A 24,038-nucleotide genomic window follows, 5' to 3' on the forward strand; every position below is an offset into this window, starting at 1 on the left:
CAGGGCTACCCACTCTGTGCTTCATTTTACTCCCACTAGGATATAAGTTCCGTGAATGACAGGCATTTTTTTATTTACAGCTTTGTTCGCAGCTATTCTCACAGTGGCTAGTACAGTGCCTAGAATACAGTAGGAGCTCCATAATTGTGAATGAGAAAAATGGCTTGCCCAGGACCACAGGCCTCAAGGTGAGCAGGCCCTCCTATGTATCCTTTAAGCCTCTTTCAATGTCACTCCCAAGCAGTTACTCCTGTCCATGTTCCCAGATCCCTTCTTACACTCTGGATCCTGACAACTTGAACTACCACCTCATCGTTGTTTATTTATATGTCTGTCTCATCTGAAAAACTGCAAGTTCCTCTAAGGCAAGGACAAGGTCAACTTATGTCCATGGCTCAGCACTTAGCACAGCAGGTGGCACAATTCCTGAACTCCTCCTGCCTCCAGCCAGTGCTCCCCAGAGCTGCCTGCTGGCTTTCCTCTCCAGGCAGCCTCTCCACTGCAGGCTCAGGGCCCACCGGCAGCTCACAATGGGCCCTTTGACTCGACTGGACTGGGCTCTTTCAGGAAAAACACGTTCCTTGCCACAGTATCTGTCACTAAGGCCAGTGTCCCTATAGCTTTGAGGCAACACAAAGCCGGTGTTCACCAAGAAACAAGAGGTGGGGCATGAGGCCGGGAGAGCCAGCCGCACAGAGAAGTCTGACTTCTGGGAAGGTGGGAGATGGGGTGGCAAGGTCGAGAGGGCCTTTCATCAACGCGGATGCTGACAGGCAGGCTCTGCGAACAGCCTGGAGAGAGGTCGGCGGGGGAGAGGGGTTAAAACGAGAGTGTACAAAGATTAGAACTAGTCAGAGCTCAGCCTCAGAAATAGCTTACTTGCTCTTTTCTTTCAATCTTCTTTTCACTTTGCTCAGAAACTGGATTCTCGGGAGGGACAGTCAGCCGTAGTCTGCAGACATTTGCCTAGGAGAGAAGAAGATGAGAGGCCAGTTATGAACCCATGTTGGGGGCAGAAAGAGCCAGGTGACCTGGGGATTCTCAGACCCTGTTTCTCCTGGTTAGCAATGGGGGTGATGGTCCCACTCACACAGGGACTCTGAGGGTAAGAGCAGCCTTTGCCTGGCCCATCATAGGCACTCACCACCAGGCTGCTCAAAACGATGACGCAACTGAATAATTTCAGAGTTCAAACCTTTTTCAATGGCTCAGGTTCTATAACAGTATAGAATGATCTTATTTCACATGCACAGGTCAAAATACAGTGAGGGATAGAGGCCAAAACACACACAGTGGTGACTGGGGTGTGCAGGTACTTTCCACTTGACCATATATTAAATTTTTCTATAATAGATACCTATATGTTTAATCACAAAGTTTTTTTAAAAAGTCTATAAACCATGTTCACAGCAGCATTTTTCACAATAGCCAAAAGGTGGAAGCAATCCAAATGGCCATCAATGGATGAATAAATAAAATTAAATTAAATTAATTAAATAAATATATAAAATAAAATGAATAAATAAAATGTGTTATATACATAGAATAGAATATTATACAACCCTAAAAAGTAAGGAAATTCTGACACATGCTACAACATGGATGAACATTGAGGACATTATGCTAAGTGAAATAAGCCAGTCATCAAAAGATAGATACTGTATGATTCCACTTATACGAGGTGCCTGGAGTAATTAAATAAATTCATACAGACAGAGTAGAATGGTGACTGCTGGGGGATGAGGAGACCAAAGAATGGAGAGTTCCTGCTTAATGGGCATGGAGTTTCAGTTGGAGAGGATGAAAACATTCTGGAGATGGATGGTGCTGATGGTTACACAACAGCGAGAATGTACCTAATGCCACATGATGTCTCTTTCACCCTGTTGTCACAGCCTGATTCTGCTGTGACATCTCCCAGGGAGAAGTGATCCTGTCATAAATTAAAAAAAGCCAAAGAGGGCCTCAGCAGCACCCAGGATACCCAGCCCACAGTCACGAGGGCTCAACTCACAGGAGTGCTGCTTGCCCCTGTTATGGGTTGAAGTGTGTCCCCTAAAATTTATCTGTTGAAGTCCTAACCCCTAGTACTTCAGAATGTGACCTTATTTGGATACAGGGTCTCTACAGAAGTAATCAAGTTAGGCCATTAGGGCAGCTCCTAATCCAAAAATGACTGGTGTCCTTACAAAAAGGGGAAATTTGGAGACAGACATGCCTACTGGAAGAACGCCACGTGAGCGTGCCACGGAGAGGGGCCTGGAACAGATCCTTCCCTCACAGCCCTCAGAAGGAGCCAACCCTGCCGACACCTTGATTTTGGATGTCTGGCTCCAGAACTGTGAGACAATAAATTTTCTCTGTTTAAGTCATCTGGCTTGTGGTACTTTTCACAGCAGCCCTAGCAAAATAATACACCCTCCAACTTGGTTTGCAGGCTCACAGATCTGCACCGGTCCACCGGGCAGCCTCTGAGCAAAACTACCCTGCAGCCTGGAAGTCCAGGGTTGGATGAGATTGCAAAAGACCTTTTGAGTCCAACCTGTCAGCCTAGGAAGGAACCCTCATCCATAACAATGTATCTGGCAGGTGGGCACCCAGCCTGAGGGTACCATTTTCCATGCACAAATCAGAGAGCCATTTGGGACACACGTTAGCATCTCCACATACACCATCACCCCCCTCTGAGGCACCCCACTTTATTACTCGGCACCTCTAACTTCCTGGTAACAAACTTACAAGTTCTTCCTCAGAACTCCTACCTAACGGACCCAGGTTGTCCTCAGGGACTACAGCAAAATTCCCTTTACTCTAGACAGGCCTCCTGTCCCCTGGACCTCCTTTCTTCTGCACTGAACAACCCCAGTGCCTCCAGCCACATGATTTGGTTTCAAGACCCATCTTCATCCTCACTCTCCTCTGGGCAAGCTTCATCCCCCAGTGACCCCTGGGTCAGATGTGTCTTGACTCCCAGCGCTATCACTGCCTCTGATCTGGCCAACTTTGCACCAAACCTTCAAAGCTCACCATCAGTCATGTTGGCCAAAGAGAAACCAAGCCATTCCACCGGGTAGCTGTCTTAGCTGACAGATGACAACACTGATGGGAATCCAAGTCCCTCCAGAGAAAGGCAACCCTCTGACTTCATGTCACCTGGACTGGCTGAAACCAGCTGGCATTTGCACAAACATCAAAGTGTGACCCACACCAGGTAGACAATCCAAGTCTGTGATGCTCAATACTCCTCTCTGATAGCCCGGATCTAACCCACAGCATAATTTTGCAGAGAAAAGGAGATGCTTTTCTCCGGCACCACAAATCATACACACACGTGTGTACATACGCATGAGGAACACACATGCACGTACTTGCACAGGTGCACACATGCACACACACAGGTTCCAACACCTACTAGTTATGTTGAGTACAGGCAAGCTATTTAATCTCTCCAAATCTCAAGGGTAAAATGCAAATAAAAGGAAGACATGTGGCACACAGTAAGCCACTATCAGTGTTAGATATTTTGAGAATTATCTAGATATTATCATCATCCTACAGGCTACAAAATGAAATAGGCCTCCTTGGCCTCACACCTCTGCTTTCCATGATAATAACAATTTGGCCACAGGATCTAGTGGGCATTAGCATGGTAAGAGATATCTTCTTGTAGGTTGATTGCCCTACAGGGATAATCCCCAATGGCAATAATTTTCAGAATAAACTAAAAGACTGAAGAGGAGACGAGGCCCAGAAGGGATCCCATGGGTCCAATCCCCCAAGAGTGAGATGTCCCCTTCCCCTGCTTGAGACAAGTCTCTATCTGCTATCAATCTGGGTAGTTCTGCCCATCCAGAACTCTGATATTCCTCAAGATCCTTCCTGCAGCTCTCTCTGACCCATGTGTACCCTAGGTATGCAAAGCCACTGGATAAACAGAATGCATTTCCCTAAACCATCAGTTTTAGCTGGTGATGGATAAGGACAAAGTAAAATGAACCTGTAAAATAGAACATCTGCCTTTCAAGACATCTGGCAGTTGCAGCAGGTGCTTGAGGCTATGCCCAGGTCCCTGGGTCAGTGCTGCCTCTTGTCATTGCAGGTGCTTCAACGGAAACAGTAAGGCATGGATGACCCGTGGTGCTAGCATTCTTCCATCAGTGCTGACCCAGAGATGGACTGACCAGACAGATGCAGTTTAAACCAGCTTAGAACAGGATCACATGCCTTCCTAATAAGATGGTCAAATGTACTGTCACGTGAAAAGGAGAAAGTTGCAGGAAAAAAATGTTAAGAATAACTTCATTTTTGCTCTTTAAATACACTCTGATAATTCATGTTGATTTAGAGAAAAAATGTCTTTAAGGAAACACAACCAACTGGTGGTGGTGCTGAGCTCTAGAAAGTGGGATTTCTGCATTTGCAACAGTTCCAAGGATGGGTAAATTTTTAAATTAAAATAATAATAATAGTAATAACAGCAATAACAATGACTGAGAGAGAATGTATCAGAAAGATAGAGATATCAGTCCCTCCCAGCCCCACAGGACTGGTTCAGGAACAGCAAAGAGAACACCCCACAAGTCTAGAAGGTACTCTGAATTCCTTAACAGAAGCACTAAGTAACCCATGAACGCAGCCACTAGGTTGACCAAGTACTGTTGACTTCCCTTTATCCATTCGCTTTCAGGAATCTCCCACTGAGTAAGATGGAGGCAGCGTGGCTTATCTCTATCAGCATTTTATGATGCTGATCTCCATGGTTTCCTGAAACTCAGATACACAATACCCAGAGCTGCCCCAGGCTGGCTTGTACCTGAGAGGCAGGCAGGCAACTTTATTCCTAGGGGTTCCGACAGCAGCTGGCTCAGCTGGCTTGGGTTCTAAACAATGGGGAGAACTGCATCTTATTTATCCTGAGCACCACTGCAATTGGACCAGCCGTCCCTGGAAGCCTGGGTCCCTTCCATTGGATGAAAAGCAGGAAGATGGACTCAGCGTATTTCACCACTCAGTTACTGAGCATCCACTACTCGTAAAATACTTTTACGGGCTATGAGGGTCCCAAGATGAAAAAGAAACAGCATGCCCCCAGGAACCATAATCCAGAAACACACCCAAACAAGGCAATCCCCGAGTGTAAGTAATACAAGGTCCTAGTAGGCACGGCAGCTTGGTGGTTAAGGCAAAGTGGAACTGCACCTTCTGGATTCCAATATTGGTTCTGACACCCACTAGCTATGAAATCTTTGGAAAGGTACGTAATCTTCAGTGCTTCAGTTACCTTGGTTGTAAAACAGAGCTAACAACACTGCAGAACCACTCTCTTTGGATTGTGCCAAGGACTAAATTAGCTAATACGTACAAAGGTATTAGAACAGTTTCTGGCACATTTTAAGTACTCTGTAACTGTACTTTCAGTAACTGTACTTTCTTACCATGGGAATGTAGGAAAGAGAACAATAATCTTAACTGGAGGTGGGAACATATGGGAAGGCTCCTAGAGGTGACATTTGAGCTGGGTATAGAAGAACAGAAAGGACTTTTCAGGTCATTGAGGTCCAGAGAATCCATCATCAGAATAACAACAGATGCCCACCATGCAAGGCACTCATTCCACGCTGGCCAAAGGCACAGATGTTGGCGTGTTCCGAGAATGTAAGTGGGCCTGCAACCTAAGCTAGAGCAGGAGAGGAAAATGGACAAGTAGGCGGGGCCAAACTCTAACAATCTACAAATGCCTGATGGAGAAGCAGGGGGCCTGGTGGAAGACAATGGGGAGCCACTCAACTCCTTGGAGGAAGGGACTAAGACTCAAATCTGAGTTCAGTGGTTCCATAGCAGTTATTGAGCACCTCCTATTGTGTTCCATGCACTACCACACAGACGGAAGGGAAAAAACGGAGAGAGATCAAACAAGATTTGTACTTCAGTTGCTTTCGTAGCCATTTCAGGGCTTAGCATAGTATCTACACATAATAGGCGCTTGCTCAGTAAATGTCAGTAGGGTTTCTTTTTAGGTTGAACGGAAAACACTGTAAGGAAGAATATACCTGAAACTCTCCAGAGAGTCTTCCACTTTCTTCCAACCCCCCTGGGAGAGATAGCAAGGGAGGGGCAGATAGCGTTCAAGCCTCCTCCACAAGAAAACACACAACCAAGCCCTTGTCTGCAACTCAGGGCACCTGGGAGCCAAGTGGGTCCTCCTGGCCTTGTTTCTGACTCCCTCTGGGGAGGCAATGGGCTGGGTCTCCATCTAGCGGGGACTTTGGGGATCCAAGTACCATCATGCTCGCAGTTTCCGGGATCCAGGCCCACCCAAGGGAAAACTATCCATTTCAAATAAAAAGGGGTGGAGAAGATGACCCTGGGAGGTGACAAGGGGCTTGCTAACCAGTTTACAAAGATGGATTTCCCTAAGGAAATTAGCCAAGTGCATTTACATTTCTCTCGGGCCTTGTCCACTTTGTGACTGTGGGTCCCTGCCCAGCTCCACCTAATGACAGAAGGTGTGGCCTCTGTGAGTGTGGCCAGGAGGACAGACTCCATACTCCCTGTGCTCAGCACAAGCATAAAATCTCCGGGATCCGCAGGGCAGGCTGTGTGGAACAGGGCAGACCCCATCTGGAAGAGGCCTCTTAGTTCTGCCGTGGCCCTGAACTTGCAGGCCTGATTATCTATATCAGGGTGGGGCAAGCTTTTTCTGTAAAGGGCCAAATAGTAAACATTTAGGTTTTGCAGGCCACTGTGAAAACCATTCTCAGCTCAGAGGCTTACAAAAGCCGAGAGGGCTGAATCTGGCCCAGGACAGTAGCTTGCTGACCCCTGATCTACATACTTGGCCATTTTTTCCAGGTGGTATAAAGCATTTCAGAGCCCCCCTCTCCTGTGGCAGGGCCGACTCCAGACGAAATTCATAAACAGGTGGACGGCGACCTTTCCTTCCTGCTCTCACTGGCTCACCTCTGTACCAGGCACATAGTGTGCCTGGGAACGCCAAGATCCAGCGAGAACACTCAGGGAAATGAATGCACACCAAGATACCAGTGTGACCTGGAGTGTTATGACTCCCCCACCGTGCCCCTCCACCACCTTGCCCTTCCACAAGGCCAAAGGCACCTTCCAGAACACTGATCCAGGAGTGGCTGCATTTCCAAGAAAGCTGTAAGGGGAAAGCCACACTTTAAAAAGTCGTTCTGCTCCTTGGCTGCACATCAGCATCACCTGGGGAGCTTCCTAAGCAATACTGACATTATTCTCTCCTTCCAAAGGTCCTCATTCAAATGGTCTGGGTGGGGCCTGGGCAGAAATATTTTCAGCTTCTCGGTGATTCCATGTGTAACCGGGGTTGAGAACCACTGACCTAACCAAAGGAATGAAACTCCAACTGTGCAACAGGATGAGGTAACTGGAATATTTGGAGGCCTTCCCGGAACTGTCAAACTCCTCACGTGGGCCAGTACTCCCATCCATTTGTCACCTGCTTCCTGCCCAGGTGGGTAGAGGGAATGCGCTGGCTTTATCCCAAGTCTCTTCCTGTTTTCCCACTTGCCAAGTCAATGTTAAGTGTGGCTCCCTTAGGACCATGGTGGCACTCCCTTTTAAGCACCTATTACACCAGGCTTGGGGAGGGAGGGTCCCTAAACCCTCTCCTCAAGTGTTCATCACGGGTGACGCAAGCAATGACAGGCTGCACAGGCCTCCAGGGAAACATGGAAGAGGAGGGTTCAGGGCAGGCTTCCTGGAGGAGCTGACCCCTCATCAGAGGAGAGTATGAAAAAAGGCAAGGAGGCGAGGAACAGCATGGAAAGCTTGGGGAATGGCAAGTAATTTGGACTATCTGGAAAGAGAATACGTGGAGAGAGGAACAGCGGAGGCAAAGGGCAGATCCGAAGGGCCTGGATAATAAACTAAGGAGTTGGTGCTTTCTCCTGGCAGTTCTCGGGGGCTCTTCAGGCAGAGTCAGATGACTGGATTTTGCATTCTAGAAAGATCGCTCAGGAACAATCACTTAAAGAACAAAGAAGAGCCGGAAGTGACTCTTGTGTGACTGACACTTAGGAAATAGCGTTCCTCTAAAGAGGGAAAGAGGCAAATACCAGTGTGTTAGTCTTCTGCATGGTGGAGAACACTGGACTGTTTTAGGTTGAGAGAGATCACCGCAGGAAGCGCTGAGACCATAACGCAGGTGATCGCTGAAAGTATTTTACATGGAAACATTTTAACGTGGTCTCTAGTTAGCCCTGGGTCCACAGCTCCCTGAACTCGATGAGACAGTTTTTGAGGCTGACTAACTTGAAAGGGTTTCCCAAGTGACCAGAAGCTCGGTGGCAACACCAGCCTCTGGGTTTCTTGTTTGGGTCTAGATAAACAGTGACAGAGCCCACTCATGCAGCCCTTCCTCAGGGCCCTGGAGGCAAGGAATGGGCCAGAACCCCACTCCTCACCCTCTAAGAACAACCACGGGATTGCTATCTTGAGGAAATCAAGTTTCCTTAAGAGTCCCCAAGACTCAGGTCTGTTCATCCCACGTCGGACACAGCAAGATGGTGAACCAAAGCACAGAGGTTGGGACTCTTTTTTGAGTCTACAACTGCCACATTTTAGTGGCAGAGGCTTTTTGGCTAAGCCCTGAGGATGTCAGGGTTCCAAACCTCACAACCCGGCCTGTCAGGAGCTGGCTCAGGAGGGCCCTAGTGAGGAGCCAACCTGTTTCCTGGGTGCAGTGGGCCCCCGCCCACCCGTCCCAGGTGGACGCTGCAGCCAGCTTCCTTCCAGCAGAGGGTGAAGTCCCACAATGCCCTGTGTCCCTTCCTCAGAGCCCATAGGACCATACAGAAGTTATGCACAAAGATGTTTCTGTGAAAATGAAAAGGAAGCGAGGTAAACACCTATCCGACCCATTCACTGGGCAGCTAAGAAGAATTCTTTATTTTGAGCCAATCAGACTGAAATGGGACCCAGGAGAGTGGTACATTAGGTAGGGAGTAATGACTGACAGGCCCATTCAGGCTTTTAACAGAGGAAGCCTTTGCCAAATAAAAAGAAATATTGGCAAGAGCAGGCTAGGAGATAGCCCTATCCTTGTGGTCTTGTTGGGTTGGGTTTTGTTTTTTATATGTCACTGAGGGGCCATGATTCCAGCAACACCAGGCAACAGTCTCTTATTATCAATAGAGCGTGGTGCTGGAGGAAACCCTTGACAGGTCTATCATCTCACAGCACCCTAGCTGAACAGCCGAACCAAAAATATTTAGCTGCACAAAACAACACGTGCCTTCCCCCTAAAGCACACACCTGGCTACACAACTGACCTTTCATTTCAAAGCCTCGTTCTGTGGGATTCATCCATTTATAAAATTCCTTTCAAAATCATGAAGCCATGTCAATATTTTTTTAAATGTTTCCCCCCATTCTCCAAGGTCATCATTCCAGCTATGGTTATTCTCCAGCCAATTTTTCCTCCTGCTGTTGCCATAGATAAAACTATTTTTAGTGCACAACTGGTTTGAAGATATTTTTTTTTTTAATTTCACAACCCCTGCTGGCTGACATCCATAAACGGTTCTCAGAGCTTTTATCAGCTGACAGAAATTACTCTCTGACCTATTGTTTTTTTTTCCCTTGAAAGATGATTTCAGATAAGAAGCAAGTACAAATTGTAGGTGGCAGCCATTAAAGAAAGGATAAACGGTGACAGTCTGGTCTGGCCACACCACGCTGGGCAGCTGACTCAGAGAACTCCCTGCTCAGTGTCAGCTGTCACCACCATTTCTGCTCAGCTTGAATGTCTGGATCAACAGGTCCTAGTTTCCCTGCAGCCCCTAATTTGGTAAGCTTTTGGATGAAACAGAAATGGTATTTTAATGGCTAGCGTGTCATTGTTCAAGACCATTACTTGTCCACCGTCAGAGAGGAAAGAAAGAACGACACAGAGTTTACTGGAAAACTCTCAACTTCAGGAACACTTTTCATGATTACTCATTTGGTCTACAATTTTATTTTCAAGACATACTGTTCTTGTTTTTCCAAAAAATAAGCATTTTGCCCTAAAGCAGGTCCAATGTGCCATTGTTATAAAGTATATGCCAAGACTGCCATTCAGATGAATGATATTTCCTCCTTTCAGTAGCCCAGTAATGTCAGTCACCCTACAAATTTCTACTCATCCTGCAAGACTAAACTCAAATGTCTCCTGCAGAGGGAGGGCTTCCTTAGATGCTTCAGGAAGAATCTTTCCTTTCAGCTTCCTCTCAACTTTGTCAACACTCTACCCCACTCTAACAACCATCACTTTGTATAATGGTAGTCTGTGACAATGTCTACCGCCACAGGTAGAGCGGGCCCCAACGCCTAGCCTTGCATCACACAGAAGATCTATAAATGTTGTTTAATAAATCAATTAACCAAAGGATCACAGCTTGCCACCATGCCCCCCCACACACACATACACAAACAGACAGCACCTGGGACATTTGCAAATCATGAGCAGAGTTGGAAATCATAAAGGGAACCCTAGAACTTTTAAGTATCTTCTTTCTAGAACAATCCTGATGTGTTCAGGACAGCCCTACAAGGTCTGATTCAGGGCCCTGACCCCTCCAGTCCCAAGTATTCCAGTTGCCTTATTCAAACGGCAAAGTCTTCTCAATTGTGCCAGACACCAAAGCACTTATAACTAAAGAAATACTTGAAAGTAAACATTTGAGGGAAAAAACCTTCAGAAAGGTTATCTAGTATACTAGCCACATTTGCATCCACCACAATATCACTCTAGCTGCCCCAACCAGTCCCCACCTTGGAAGGAGGACTTAGAGAATTTCATGCAATCTGGTCCCATGCATGAGGCTATCCAGGCTCAGGGCAAGCTTTTCACAATTGCAATTGTGTTCCAATTGAGAAGGATTTCCATAGGAAAAAAAAAAGGCCAATACCCATCTTGGAGTAAGGTTGGGACTGTGGTTGGAAATCCTCTTGGACCTAATGAGGACCTTGCTTTATGAAGCAAATAATTGGACAGAGTTCTGTCAACCCTAAGTGTCTGGTGTACACATATGCACACACACAACTGCACACCCGCCTCCCTAGAACCTATCACTTGGCCCATACCCAAGAGTAACACAATGCTTTTCTTCTAGAGCTAAAGAAAGACAGCAGGTAAGGTGACTGCTAGTCACTTGGTTGAAGTATGTAAAAGCAAATAAGCATGTCTACAAGACGAGAAAACAGGAGTACCAGAGGGGGTCTTGGCTTGGACTTACCCACCGGCTTAGCTAAACCTTGGGGAAATGTGACCAGAGAAGTCTCAACAACAGAAAAGAGGCACCAAATGATAAGTACTGAATATCATGATGAATGGATGAACTAAAAAGCCACAAACCAAGGCCCTGGCAGTGTGCTCTGAGGCGATGATCTTGGAAGAGACATGGAATGGGGAAGATGCAACCTGTATGTGCCTAGTATTTCTTTCACAGAGTATCTGGAGAGGTGAGAAAAGATGCCACTGAGATCGCAGAGAAAGAGCACTTCCAAAGGGCAACCTCCCTGGAGATGGTACCCAGGGTTGCCAGAGCTATCCCTGCCCCCTCTAACCCCTCACCCCGCTAATATTTAAATTAGAAAGAAGAAAGTGGTTTGCATAAACCCAAGTCCCACACAACTGAGCTCCTGGGTGGCCAGCTGCTGATCTCTGGTTTGTAAGGTGAAGCCTTTCTTGGCTAAGTCCACTCCAGAATCAGTGTTATTCTATCACCGGTGGCCACAAGTGACCCTTTCTGTTAATGGTTGGATGAAGGAAAGTTTGGATGTTAAAGACATTCATTATATTTGAGTCTCAAGGTAGGGCCATTGCAGAAATGTCTCTGTTGCTTTTTCAACTGTTGCCACTAAAGAACTTGGCTTGACAGAGGAGGCAGGAAGGACAGGAAATCTCTGGGAATTCCAGAAAGTCCCCTAAACCGTGGAGCCGGTGGGGCGCCCCTGGGGCATCAAAGAGAAGGGTCACAGCTGGAACTGGGACAGGAACAGAAAGTTGAGTCCAGAGCGGGGCGTCGGAGCCAGAGACCGGCTCCCGCGCGTCCCCATCCCCAGACCCCTACAACCAGGCGGCTGGGACCGGGAAGCGGGACGGCGGCGGCTCCCACCCCCAGCTACTCACCCTCCTGCTGGGCGCCCCGGGCGCCCTGGCGCCGCCGCCCGAGAGCAGGGTGACGGTGGACGTGGAGCGCAGCATCCCGCAGGGGCGGCCGGCAGCGGGCTCGGCGCGGCGCTGCTCCCGGGCGGAATAAGCGCGCAGGCCCGCCCTGCGCGGGGGCGACGCGGCCCAGTAGCTTCTCCGGCTGCGGCGCGGCGGGCGCGGAGGGGGCGGGGCAGGGATGAGGGCGGAGGCGCGGAGGGACGGGGCCGGGGGCGGGGCTGGGGGCGGGGCTGGGGGCGGGGCGCGAGCTCTCTGGCTAGACTCGTCAGGCCGCATTTTCCCCCGGAGCAGCGGATCCCGCCAAAGCTGAGCGCCGTCGTCTCCCCAGGGCGGAGCACCCTCCCAGGGTCGGTCTCGGGGCAGGAAGGAGCCCTAGACCCCTTGGACGCCCTGGCTCTTTCTGCTGCCTGCGGTGTCAAGGTCCACCTGCCGGGTCATCCTTACGATGCTCAGCGGCCCACTCCACTCCCGGCTGCCCCAAGAGGCTCTGCCACACCCCCGGGATCCCTGCGACCCTCACCCCACGTCATTCATTCAGTATTTGTTTACCATGGCTCCCTCCCAGCGGCCAACACAATCGACTGGCCCCTGTCCTCATGGAGTTTGGAGTCTGATGGAATCACCGAGAGATGACAGTTGTCGGTGCTCTGGTAGAAAAGGAGATACCTAGGGGACCACACAACCCGGCCTTAGGAATTGGCTTGTGTAGGAAAAGGCCTCCAGAGGTGGTGATGACTATGCTAAGACCTGAAGTACAAGCAAGAGCAAGCCAGGCATAGAGTGTTCATCACAAGTGCTCGTATTTATTCAATGATTCCTGGGGGCCGAGCTGAAAAGCACTTTGCACGTATAACCTCATTTAATCCTTACAGCTAGCCTTCGAGGTAGGCACTATTACCTCATATCCCCATTTTCCAGATGAGGACACTGACTCACCAAAAGATTGAGTAACACAGCAGGGGTCCCACTGGCTGGTAAGTGGCAAAACTGGGATGGACCCCACCATCTGACGCCAACACCTTGCTTGTCCCCAGGGCTGGCCCCCTAGCAGAGGGAGGAGGGAGTTCCAGGCCAAAAGAAGTGGCATGTGCAAAGATGGGAGGAAGACAAGAGAAGTTGTGATACATTTTTTAGGAGCTGAAAATAGCACAGTGCAAGAGGCAAATGGTAGAGAAGCAGGAGATCATGAAGAAGCTGATGTGCTTAGCTGAAGGGTTGAGCCTTTATCCTGGGGATAAAGTGTTTTTCAGCAGGGGAAGACAACCTCTCTATCCTTACCCTTCACAGTCCAGGTCGAACACTGCCTCCCCACCAAGCCCTCCAGGATCCTCCTGCCCTGAATGCTCACCCTCATGAACCTAGCATCTCTTTGGGACCTTGTATTCTGTTAGAGTCATCCGCGTGTGTGTTCTTCCCCAGTGGGGTGTGTGTGTCCTTCCCCAGTAGTGAGCTTCCAGAGAGTAAGGGCCAGGCCTCGCCCTTCTCTGAACCCCCAGTGTGACACCAACATGGAAGATGCTCTAGAAATGTTGCTGAACAGAATTCCAAATGATCCTGTGAGACTCGCTCCTTCTGCAGGTGAGGAAACTGAGGCCAGAGTATCTAAGTGACTATCCCAAAGCCATACAGCCTGTTCTCTGCCATCGCTGTCATCATTATCACCACAGCTGTGCCTGCTTTCTAAGTGCTTTATATGCATTTTCTGGTCAAATTCTCACCATGACCAACAAGGTGGATACTGTTATCTCCATTTTGCAAAACAGAAACTGAGGCCCAGGGACATTAGGTCAGTTGGTGAATAGCTGGGAGTGGACCTCTAGTCTTCTGACTCCAGATCCACTGCTTTTTTTACTACACTCCCCTGCAACTTCCCATCCACCCACCCTTCTAAAAAGACGTCATTCATGAGAAGTCTCCTCCCATCCTACTTCCCACCAGCCCCTCCTCTTGGGAGAGTTTTGTAAGACGAAAAGCTAGGTCTGCCTTTCAGTAAAAAAGTGGTCAAAAAGTGGCTGTTGAAAGCCAACATGGGTTAGAAATATCTGCAAATGTGTCTCAGTAGAAAGAGGCTAATGATTATCATTGTTTTGTTATGTTGCCCTGAGGAGAAAGAAAATGGGCTGCTGTTCAGACAGAGTCAAAATAACCTGGCATCATGAATGTTTATTTATATTATGGCAACCACCCAAGTGACCACCCGAGACAGAGTCAGCATGAGAGAGGAAACATGGCCCATGGAGTCGTTTTTCCCCCATCTATCCAACTCTTTTTCATGTTGTTAGTGTAATACTTATCACACTGTATTATAGTTCATTACAAAAGCAGCAGACTGCACACCAGCTTGTGAGCTCTCTCTGGGAACCAGATCTTGTTTACATTCTGCCTGCCCAGGACCTAGAGCAGTAATTGGCATGTTGCAAGTACACAGTCAATGTTGAATGAACGACGAAAGGATATAACAGAGCAATAATGCAACTCACTCATAGTCAAGCAAAACAGAAACTAAAATCCTTGCCAGCCCAGCTTCTAGGGTGGGCCAGGGTCTCTAAGAAGTTTGCCACCTGAAGCAGCCAGAGCCCCAGGATTATCCCAGCCCAGAAAATTCCCCACACTGGTGATCACTAAGGGCTGTGGGTGGTGTGACTGAGCAGATCCCAGGCTCTGGCTTATGCTGCAGCCCCTACCTACTAGGCCGACACATAAGGAACTGCAAGAGAGAGGAGAGTGGGGTGCCCCCATAAAGTAGGAAAGGAGGAGAAGGAAGGAAAATGGGAAGACAAGTAGGGACTGAGAAATCAATGGAAAGGTGAATCTAGAATGGAAAGGAAGAAGTCAGAAGTGAAGTCATAGTCACAGGTTTCTATGAACAGTTTGGGGAGAAGATAAAAAGGAAGGACTGACTCTTTGTGACAGAAGAATCAAAGGCCAGCCACTTCTGTCCCAGCCCGCAGTCCTCCCCGGTGTCAGAACTGAGAGCACTAAGAGGGCAGATGAGAGAGCGACAGAGATAGGGGTCTGCTGTGAAAGGTCACCCTGTTCCCTTTCAACATTGCCCCCGTCTGCTCCAAGCCCTCCCTGAGCATTGGTGACAGAGGAGTGTCACTGTTTGGGATGGAGGGAACAGGAGCTATGACACAACTGTCTTAGCTGCCATTCCTTCCTATCCTCAGCAAGAGCCACGTATTCTAATTTTCTAATTTCTAACTAGAAATTTCAAAATTTCTCCCGAAGCACAGGTCTGTAGAAAATTCTAGATGTCTGTATAAATGCCCTCCATTTTCTTGAAATCAATCACTGAATTATACCTTTTTCTCCCACCCCAGCTTCTAGAATTCTCCCTCATACCCTCCCAGCCTCTGCTTTCTGAATTGTCCTCGTTGCTCTCTGCTGAATACTCTCCAGACTCTCTATCGGCATCTTTAGTTGAGGAGCTTATGATGAGACCCATTTCTCCAGCAAGTCTTGAGCGGCAAAGACTCTCATTATTTCTTGGCAGAAACAATCAGGAATCGAATCACTGGACAAGGACGCAGAGTGGGTGAGCCCAAGCAGTGCCAGGCTTCCTGATACGTTGTGCCCTCTTCCCTCTTACGTCTCTGAAGCTTCCCCTTTTTCCCTCTTCCATTCAGCTGTCACAACATCCCAAAGTCCTGGCATTGTCCCCCCTTTTGAACACCAAACAGAGACCAAACTTTCACAATAGAAAAAGGACACATTTCCAACCCAAGGACAAGGGTATTGAATTACCAAGCTCCTTTGGGTAAAGTAGAACAAGAAACACCCCATATTCATGGCTGTCTGAGAAGCAGCAAACAGGGCCTAGAGATAAGGAAAGCAGACTGAGAGGAACCCAATACTCCTGCCAAGTCACCCAGATACACAGAAGTTATAAACCTGTCTAGATACCGGGGCTAGAACCTGCTGCTGGCCCACTCTGGGGAATACAAGCTCACTGAAAATAATCCTGCGCTCACCAGTTAACCTCTGAACAAATGAACCACTGGCAGAGTAATAATAAGCCAATTCATTGAACAAATATGTACCAAGTGCCTGCTGTGTGCCAGGCACTGGGGACACAGAGATGAGTAAGACAGCCCCTGCTTTCTAGGAGTTCACAGTCAATTTGAGAAGAGAGATGTGTTCTTAGGAAAGTAAAATGATAGCCAACACATACCGCACATACCATGTTCAAAGGCTTAAAATGCGTGAGCTCATTTAAACTTCCCAGCAACTCAGGAAGGGGCTATTACATCCCCTATTTTGCAGATGAGGAAATCAAGTCACAGAAATGTGAAGGGACCTGCCCATGGTACCAATGCTAGCATCGGAGGAAGGAACACTCAGTCTACCGATAGATAGATTGGCGGAGCTAAGATTCCACCCCAGCCAAGATGGCTCCAGTCTGTGTACCTGACAGTTCATCTCTATACTCTACAGCAGCAGACTGGAGGCGTGTCCAAAGCACTGTGATAGGCAGAGGAGAAGGGAATCCAAGTTGCTGCTGCAGCAGAGAGCAAGAAAGACTTCCCAGGAAAGGCAGCAGGAGAGCTGGCTCTGAAGAAGGAGGAGGAAAAGGTGAGGGCATCGCGGGCTGAGGGGCCAGAGGAAACAACGAGGTCAGAGGATCTGGGAAATATGTGCTGTTAGCCAGTGTGACTGAAACTTCAGGGCAGGAGGGAATGGCTGGAGACAAGGCAGGGTGGGGTTAGGTTGAAAGGGCCTTGAATAAAATTGGATTCCATCTGCAGGTGATGAGAGCTATTGAAGGTTTTTGAGCAGAGCAGTGACATGACTCAGCAGCAGCAGAGGGAAGAGCACAGACGGAAGGCAGAGACTGCAGGGTGAGCACTTTGGCGTCACTGGAATAGTATTGATAAGAGATAATGAGGCTCTGAACTAGGGCTTTCAGAAGCCAGGAAAAGAAGGGAGGGGATAGATTCAAAAGGCAGGAAATCAACAAAAGTTAGTGACCAACCAAAAGTTGGAGGATTTGTGTGCATCAAAGGTCACCCTAGTGAGTAGTCGACCACATCTGTTAGATCCTGAGGGAAGGGGAAACAGTCCAAAGAGGGACAGTGAAGGACGAGGGATTCCTTCCTCAGCCCTGGGGCTTTCTTGTGCATCAAACACAAAGGGACAAGTTTGGACACCTGGAGGAAGGCATCCTTCTGACTTTTCCAAGTAGCTAAATGGGTTTGTAGTAGAAAACTTGCAGGTGCAAAAGCGGAAATCTTACGTATTTATTTTTTCAGGAAGACATCCTGGTGACCGTCTTTACGAGGAAGCAGGCTCCACCCAATGTCAAAAAATCCTCACAGGAGGGAAGGAGTAAGTCGGATGAGAAACGTTAGGGGAAGGAGGGACCTTCCTGAGCAGCGAGGTACAAAGAGCATCTCCTGTAATCCATGTGTTTCGTTCAGTAATTTAGGAGATTTGCCCAGAAAGGTACTGAATTGGCGACTGGTCAGCAAATTCCATTTAGACCGATTAAAATATGAGTAATACCTGTATTTGCATTTATGCTAAAAATGAAATAGCTAATCTATAAAGGGGAAATCTTTTTTCTTCGTAAAAATAAAAAAGCCCTGAAATGATTGTATATGTATATTCATGCAGAACATCTGACACATCTCTTTATGTTATGATTATCGTCTTAGGTCAGCTTCTCCCAGACGCAGACTCTGAGCCATGGATTCATATGTAGGCGATTATTGAGGAGATGCTCCCAGGAGAAACCAGGAAGGGAGTGGGGATACAGGAAGGGGAAAAAGTGAGCAAGGTCACCATCTTAGGAAAAGCTCCAGATCTAGCCTGATCCCATGGGCAACTCTAGAGTGTAGACTGCACCTCAGAATTAGTCTTGCCTCCAGACAAAAGAGCTGGGTGTTTGTCTTCCTTTTCCCTGGTATGGGAGTGGATGGGAGGCGGGGTATATAACTCCCAGTGTCACTCCATAGAGGCAAGGAACCTCTGTGTCCACGGAAAAATCCTCTGAAGGTCACAAGTACAGACTATTAGGATCAAAGTACATAAACAAAAGCTGGGAAACAGAGCTGGTAGAAGACGGCCAAGGAGATTTGGGTGGGCACCAACTGTGTGCACTACATCTCTCTATTATATCTATATAAAATCTGGATATAAATACATTTACCAAGGGGTATGTAATATGTTGCTGCTCAGAGTAAACATCTCCAGGACAACGATAACCATAAACTACTGTGTGGCCAGGAGAGTCTGGTACAAAACGGTGTGAATACACACAATCTGAAAGCATCGGAGGAAGGAACACTCAGTCTACCAATAGAAGAGGCAGGATCTGAAAAATCAAAGAGCCAAGAGCAGAATCTGACAAGATGGAATCTGGCAGGAATACATCTATGGTCCTCACCTTGAGTGCAAAGTCAACAATGGCACCAGCAGAGGACACGGTAGACCCAGGTCACCAGCATCATGTCCTAACAGTACCTGTAGAACTCAGCTTGGCCAGTGGCTCCACAGAAGCCCACCCTTCTGTGACCCAGAACATCTCATCTAATTTCAAGTTGCATTCAGAGGAAAGCAGGGTCTGGAACCGGAAAAACAAAAGTCTCTACTGCGCGGTGCTGGCCCTACCATGCCTGGAATGTGGCCTTGGGTTCTGGGTGCCACAGTTTAAAGGAATATGCACCAACCAAGTGATTTCAGAAAGACACAATGCAGACGACGTGAGAACTTGACACCAAATAAGGGGAGATGCAGGTGACAGAACTGGAAATATTATCCCTAGAGAAGAAAAGACCAAGGGACATGTTAGGTGACTTAATTCTTGAAGGGCTGTCACTGTGGCAGAGTAGCTAGACTTGTTCTGTGTAACCCAAAGTGTAGAACGGGGCCCAGTAGGTAAAAGCTACAGGGAGACGTAATTCAACACAACCTGAGGAGTACTTCAATAGCCAGAGCTAGCCAAGGAGAGGGGATAAAGGAAAAAATTGGAAAGGGTAGAAATGATGAGCAGGGCTCACTTGAAAAGCAGGCAGGGCCTTCCCCATCCATGGAATGTGGCTCTCTCAGTGGTCCCCATGCCCAACTGCACACCACAGCCACGCGAGGACTTGCTAACAATACATTTCTAGGCCCTGACCCACTCACAGTCTGATTTAGTGGCTCTAGGATGATACTCAGAAATGTATATTCTAATAAGCTTCCCAAAGCTTTTCTTCTGCCATCATCTAGCATTTGTACTAAGACAGGGTCTGGGACCACTGGTGACGACATCTCATCAAGGATGACTAGAGGAAACCCAGGCATCAGGTAGGGGAGGAGGCAGAGGGTAGATGCATTTATTCCCTTCAAATTCCAGAAATCTATGCCCCTGGGATTGTGGGATTCTAGGTTTGTTTGTTTTTTTAAAGATCGGCACCTGAGCTAACAACTGTTGCCAATCTTTTTTTTTTTTTTCTGCTTTTTCTCCCCAAATCTCCCCCGTACATAGTTGTATATCTTAGTTGCATGTCCTTCTAGTTGTGTCATATGGGATGCTGCCTCAACATGGCCTGATGAGCAGTGCCATGTCCGCGCCCAGGATCCGAACTGGCAAAATCCTGGGCCGCCGCAGCAGAGGCACAGACTTAACCACTCGGCCACAGGGACAGCCCTGGATTCTAGGTTTCATCAGAGGAGTCAGTCTGAGGAACACTATTTAATAGAGAGAATGGGCTTTGGAGCCAAACTAACCTGAATTTACATTCAGCCTCTGCCACATATTAGCTGAGGGGTCCTGAGCAAGTCATTTCTGCTCTCCAAGCCTTAATCTTCTCACCTGTAAAATGGGAGGAAATAGTACCCCTCTTAGGGCCCTTGTGAGGCTCGAATGAGAGCATAAAACATCAACTATATGACTATAATATGTTGTAAGGTCCCTTGTAAAGGAAACAATGAGTTGCCTGGTCATTTTTTGGGAAATGCTGCCTGTGAAAGAGGACAGAACACTCCTTTAGATTTGGAACAACTTCTTGAAAGCAAATATGTTGGCTGTTCCATACCAGTGCTAATGTGAGACATTTGGAAAAGAATAAAAGCCGTTCTTTTCCTACATGTGATTTGGTCTATTAAGAGAGATTAATATAGAGAACTTCTCTGCTCTTAGCATGTAATAAAAGAAGATCATATAACTTCAAAACAAAACAGCATTCATTTTTTTTAATGCCAAGAAGGCCAACAATACCCCCTAACATTATTTTTGTGCCTCCATACCTCTAATGAACTCATGCAAACAGGCTTCCCCTACAGCTGCTGAGGCAAGTATAAAGTTTGCCTATAAAACATGGCCTAGGGATGTGGACATTATTTCTCTAAGTTCAGTCTGTCTGTCCCAAGTACCCATCTGGCCCCATCCTTCCCATGGGGTCTTTCTGATAATCCAGTAGTCACTTCCGGCAAGGCCTCTGGACATGGTTGTGAAGGTTGTTCGCAGCATGAGGGCTTCGGGCTGGAGGAGCTAACGTTCCCCTTGACAAGCTGTGCCCCCAAGATGGGGCCTGTCCACTGGAGGAATAGACACCATTTCTAATCCATACACAGCCGTATGGGCTTGTGTGGCCCTTCCTGGAATGGGGGCGCACACGGGCTCTGCTATTTCTGTGCAAGATCCCCTTGCCCCAGCAAAAACAAACATTCCCACCCCAGCCTTCCCCAGTTCAGTTAATGAGGACTCCTCATTAACTAGTAGCTCAGGCCAAAATCGCTGGAGTCATCCTTGATTCCTCTTTCTAATCTCATACCTTACATTTTGTCTATTTGGCTTTTCCTTCAAAACGTGTCCAAAATCTAAGCCCTTTTTATGATCAAAATTTAAGCCACCATCACCTCATCGCTGGGCCATTGAAACGGCCTCCTAACTGGTCTTTCTGCTGCAGCCCCTGCCCGCTACAGTCCATTCACACACAACACAGAGGCCACCGTGATCCTTTTAAACCCACTCTCCTCTGTGCAGATGCTTCCAATGGCTCCACAGCTCTTCAGATACAAGCCCAAGTCTCGTGCATTTGTTTTGTGTCTGTCTCCCCTAAGATCCAGGGTCTATGGGAGCAGGAGTTTTAGTCTGTTTTGTTCATACCTCTAATCCCAGCATCTACAACAGTGCCTGGAACACAGCACCCAGTAGAGCGTTCTTTTTGTGTGTGTGTGTGTGAGGAAGGTTGTCACTGAGCTAACATCTGTGCCAATCTTCTTTTACTTTAGGTGGGATACAGCGTGGCCTGATGAGTGGTGCTAGGGCGCGCCCAGGATCCGAACTTGCGACCCCTGGGCTGCTTAAGCAGAGCACGAGAACTCAACTACTATGCCACTGGGTCGGCCCCCAGTACAGCATTCTTGAATGAATGAGCGAGTGGTCTCTGCCATGGTCCCCAGGGCCACAGCATGCTCAAATCAGTCCATCCAAGGTCCTACCTCTGCATAGGGGTGGTGTTGAGCTCCATTGCTTACCCAATCTGGAAAAACAACTACTTCTGGTCCAAAATTCCCTCTGATATGGCTACTTCTGCCTCCCCCCTGCAAGATGTCACCTTATTCCCTCCAAGAACAAATGTCACCAATCTCCCAATAAGTTAGGGCTTTAAGGAACAAAAGGAACTCCTGATTTGGACCTACATGAAACAGCCTGAAGCAAGAGAATAGGAAGACTTGGGGAAAGAAGAGCAATAAAAACAAGGGACAAATGAGTCACTCCATCAGCTGGGTAGTGACACACCCTGCCTCTTGATTGTACTCATTCGTTCCCACGTCTCCATCACCCTCCTCATTCATGAGTGAGCCCCTGACGTCAGAGACAACTCATTCATCAGAGTGGACATCTGTGTGGCCCAGAGACACACACACTTGTTGGTCCCAGGTGCAAATCCCCCAAACCCTGCTTAACTGTGGTGACAGGGCAGAGGTGATGCAATGGGCTCAAAGGTGGCAGCTTTGTTTCCTGGACACATGGACTCGCTCTTCCTTCCACACAGACTTGTCCCCGCAGCCCCTCCCAATTGGCTCCCTTTCAGCTGAGGTCACATCACCGTGACCCCTCTTGAGAGCCACTCAACTCCCCTCGTGCCTGTCAGAACAGCACTCTGTGGTGCTGTGGTTACTCAAATTCACAGGGGGCAGACAGCATGAGGTCAGGGTCTGCTCAGAGGGGCACCAAGGGAAGTTCAGGAACTGCACCAGCTACGGGGCCCAATGAGGACATTGAGTTTAGCTGAAAGACCAGGAGGAGGTGGGCATTCAAGCAACTTGCGATCACAGCCCCAGATCATCATTCAGCAGCAGGGAGTTGAAAATGAAATAGCTGTGCATTCTACCAGATGGGCAGAGCCCAGTGACAGCGACTCCCAGGAGAGGCTGGGGAAGCCCCAGGGTGGCCACCAGGGAGCTGGGGACTGCAGGCGTGGAGCAGGGCTTGGGATAGGATGACCAACATGTCCCAGTTTGCCTAAGACTTTTTCTTGGCTTTAGCATTAGAAGTCCCGTGTCCCGGGAAACCCCATCACTCCCAGGCAGACCAGCGTCAGAAGCAGGGAGCGAAGCCACAGGAACAAGGCCAGACCCCAGTGTGCAGAAGGGACACTGGGGAGACAGGGACAGTGACTCCTGAAGAGTGGGCCAGACAGAAAGCCCAGTTGTGAAAATCAGGACAGAGGAAAGAGATTGGGATCAGAAAGAGGTGAAGTTAAGTCCCTTCAAGGAGGTTAGAAGATGTTCCAAGAAAAACAAAGCACAAACACACACACACAGCTTCTGCAGTCAAATAAACCTGGGAAAATCTAAGTTAAACAGAAGAAGGCATGTTTAAGATAGGACTTATTGCCCTCCAGCTGATGGAGTATCTTCCAAAGATAAACACTGGTCAACTTACCTGACCACACGGCCTGCCCTGCCCATGGAATAACCCATACATGGAGCTCGTAGGAAGCTAGCAGAACACAAACCCCAGCTGGGGAGACACCACGCTAAGGCAGTTTTTCAGGAACCTGCCTAATCTGGAAAGAGAAGTTCACAGGGAATCTGATTACATGGGTTAATCATTGCCAAGCCCAGAGGGCCAGATCGAAGGACAAAGTCTCAGTTCTAGACAAGACAGCCAAATGAGCACTGCTGTCCCCATCGCAGAGATGGGTTTGGAGTCACCCATTTGTCAGAGGTTAATGTACTGCAGCTAAGGAGTGTTATTGGTCAGAACAAGTGCCCCAGCTAAAGGTCAGCTTACCAATAAACCCTTTCCCCAGGGAAGGGAGGGGCCCAACTAATACGGGGGGGGGGGGGGGGGGGGTGTGGTGAAGAGAAGCCACTAACCCCATGGCTGGAGGCAGCACTAAACATTGAAGGGGCTGCAGTAGGTAGAGCGCCCTCTGACTGTGATTTCTATGGCTTCCCCATCTATCTTGACCATGGTTGGAGGAAAAGTGGCTGTATTTGATTCGATAGGGAATAAGGGAAGTGCAGAAGGTTCTGGAACAACACTGAACCTTGATGTGCCTGCCACTGGCAAAGCATGCTCACTGGGAACAGGGCTTTATCAAGAATTGCTGGAGCCCTTGGGGGAGGCTAAGTGGCAGTCTTCTGCAAGGGCCTGTGCACATCTACGGAGAAGTCACTGTTGGAGCATGAAGATGAGTGAGAGCATGAAGGGCTTCTGTTCACTGTTTTATTAGAGGTGATGGATAGACCTACCTGAGGAGTGGTGGAAAGATCAATGAACTGGAGGCCAGGAAGCCTGGGTTCTAGTGGTGGCTCTGACACGATCTGCATTGAACCTGAAGCCATGTCACTGCTCTGGGGCTTTACACGTCCACGTGACGACTGAGGGCCTTTGGTCTGGATG

General features: G+C 48.3%; 1 protein-coding gene and 1 long non-coding RNA gene across 4 annotated transcripts in view; one reads left to right on the forward strand and one right to left on the reverse strand.

Annotated features, from left to right (window-relative positions):
• The window catches only part of MYZAP (myocardial zonula adherens protein), a 101,717-nt gene extending 78,514 nt beyond the window's left edge, over nucleotides 1-23,203 (reverse strand). Inside the window, exons 1-2 of one of the 3 annotated variants that reach the window (XM_070500838.1) lie at nucleotides 23,073-23,203; nucleotides 880-966 (exon numbers count right to left, since the gene is read on the reverse strand). In XM_070500838.1, the coding sequence (XP_070356939.1) occupies nucleotides 880-966; nucleotides 23,073-23,114 (129 nt within the window). In that variant the 5' untranslated portion in view covers nucleotides 23,115-23,203. Of the gene's footprint in view, nucleotides 1-879; nucleotides 967-12,154; nucleotides 12,405-23,072 lie in introns of those variants that run through there. The other 2 variants (XM_014839448.3, XM_014839451.3) reach the window with 2 other exon arrangements.
• Nucleotides 16,638-17,787, forward strand: LOC139046262 (uncharacterized). The gene is made up of 3 exons (XR_011506102.1): nucleotides 16,638-16,768; nucleotides 16,942-17,034; nucleotides 17,446-17,787. It is a non-coding gene; the product is annotated as an uncharacterized lncRNA (long non-coding RNA).
• Nucleotides 23,204-24,038: the final 835 nt, after the last annotated feature.

Source organism: Equus asinus, chromosome 2 (genome assembly GCF_041296235.1).
Source record: "Equus asinus isolate D_3611 breed Donkey chromosome 2, EquAss-T2T_v2, whole genome shotgun sequence".
NCBI lineage: Eukaryota > Metazoa > Chordata > Mammalia > Perissodactyla > Equidae > Equus > Equus asinus.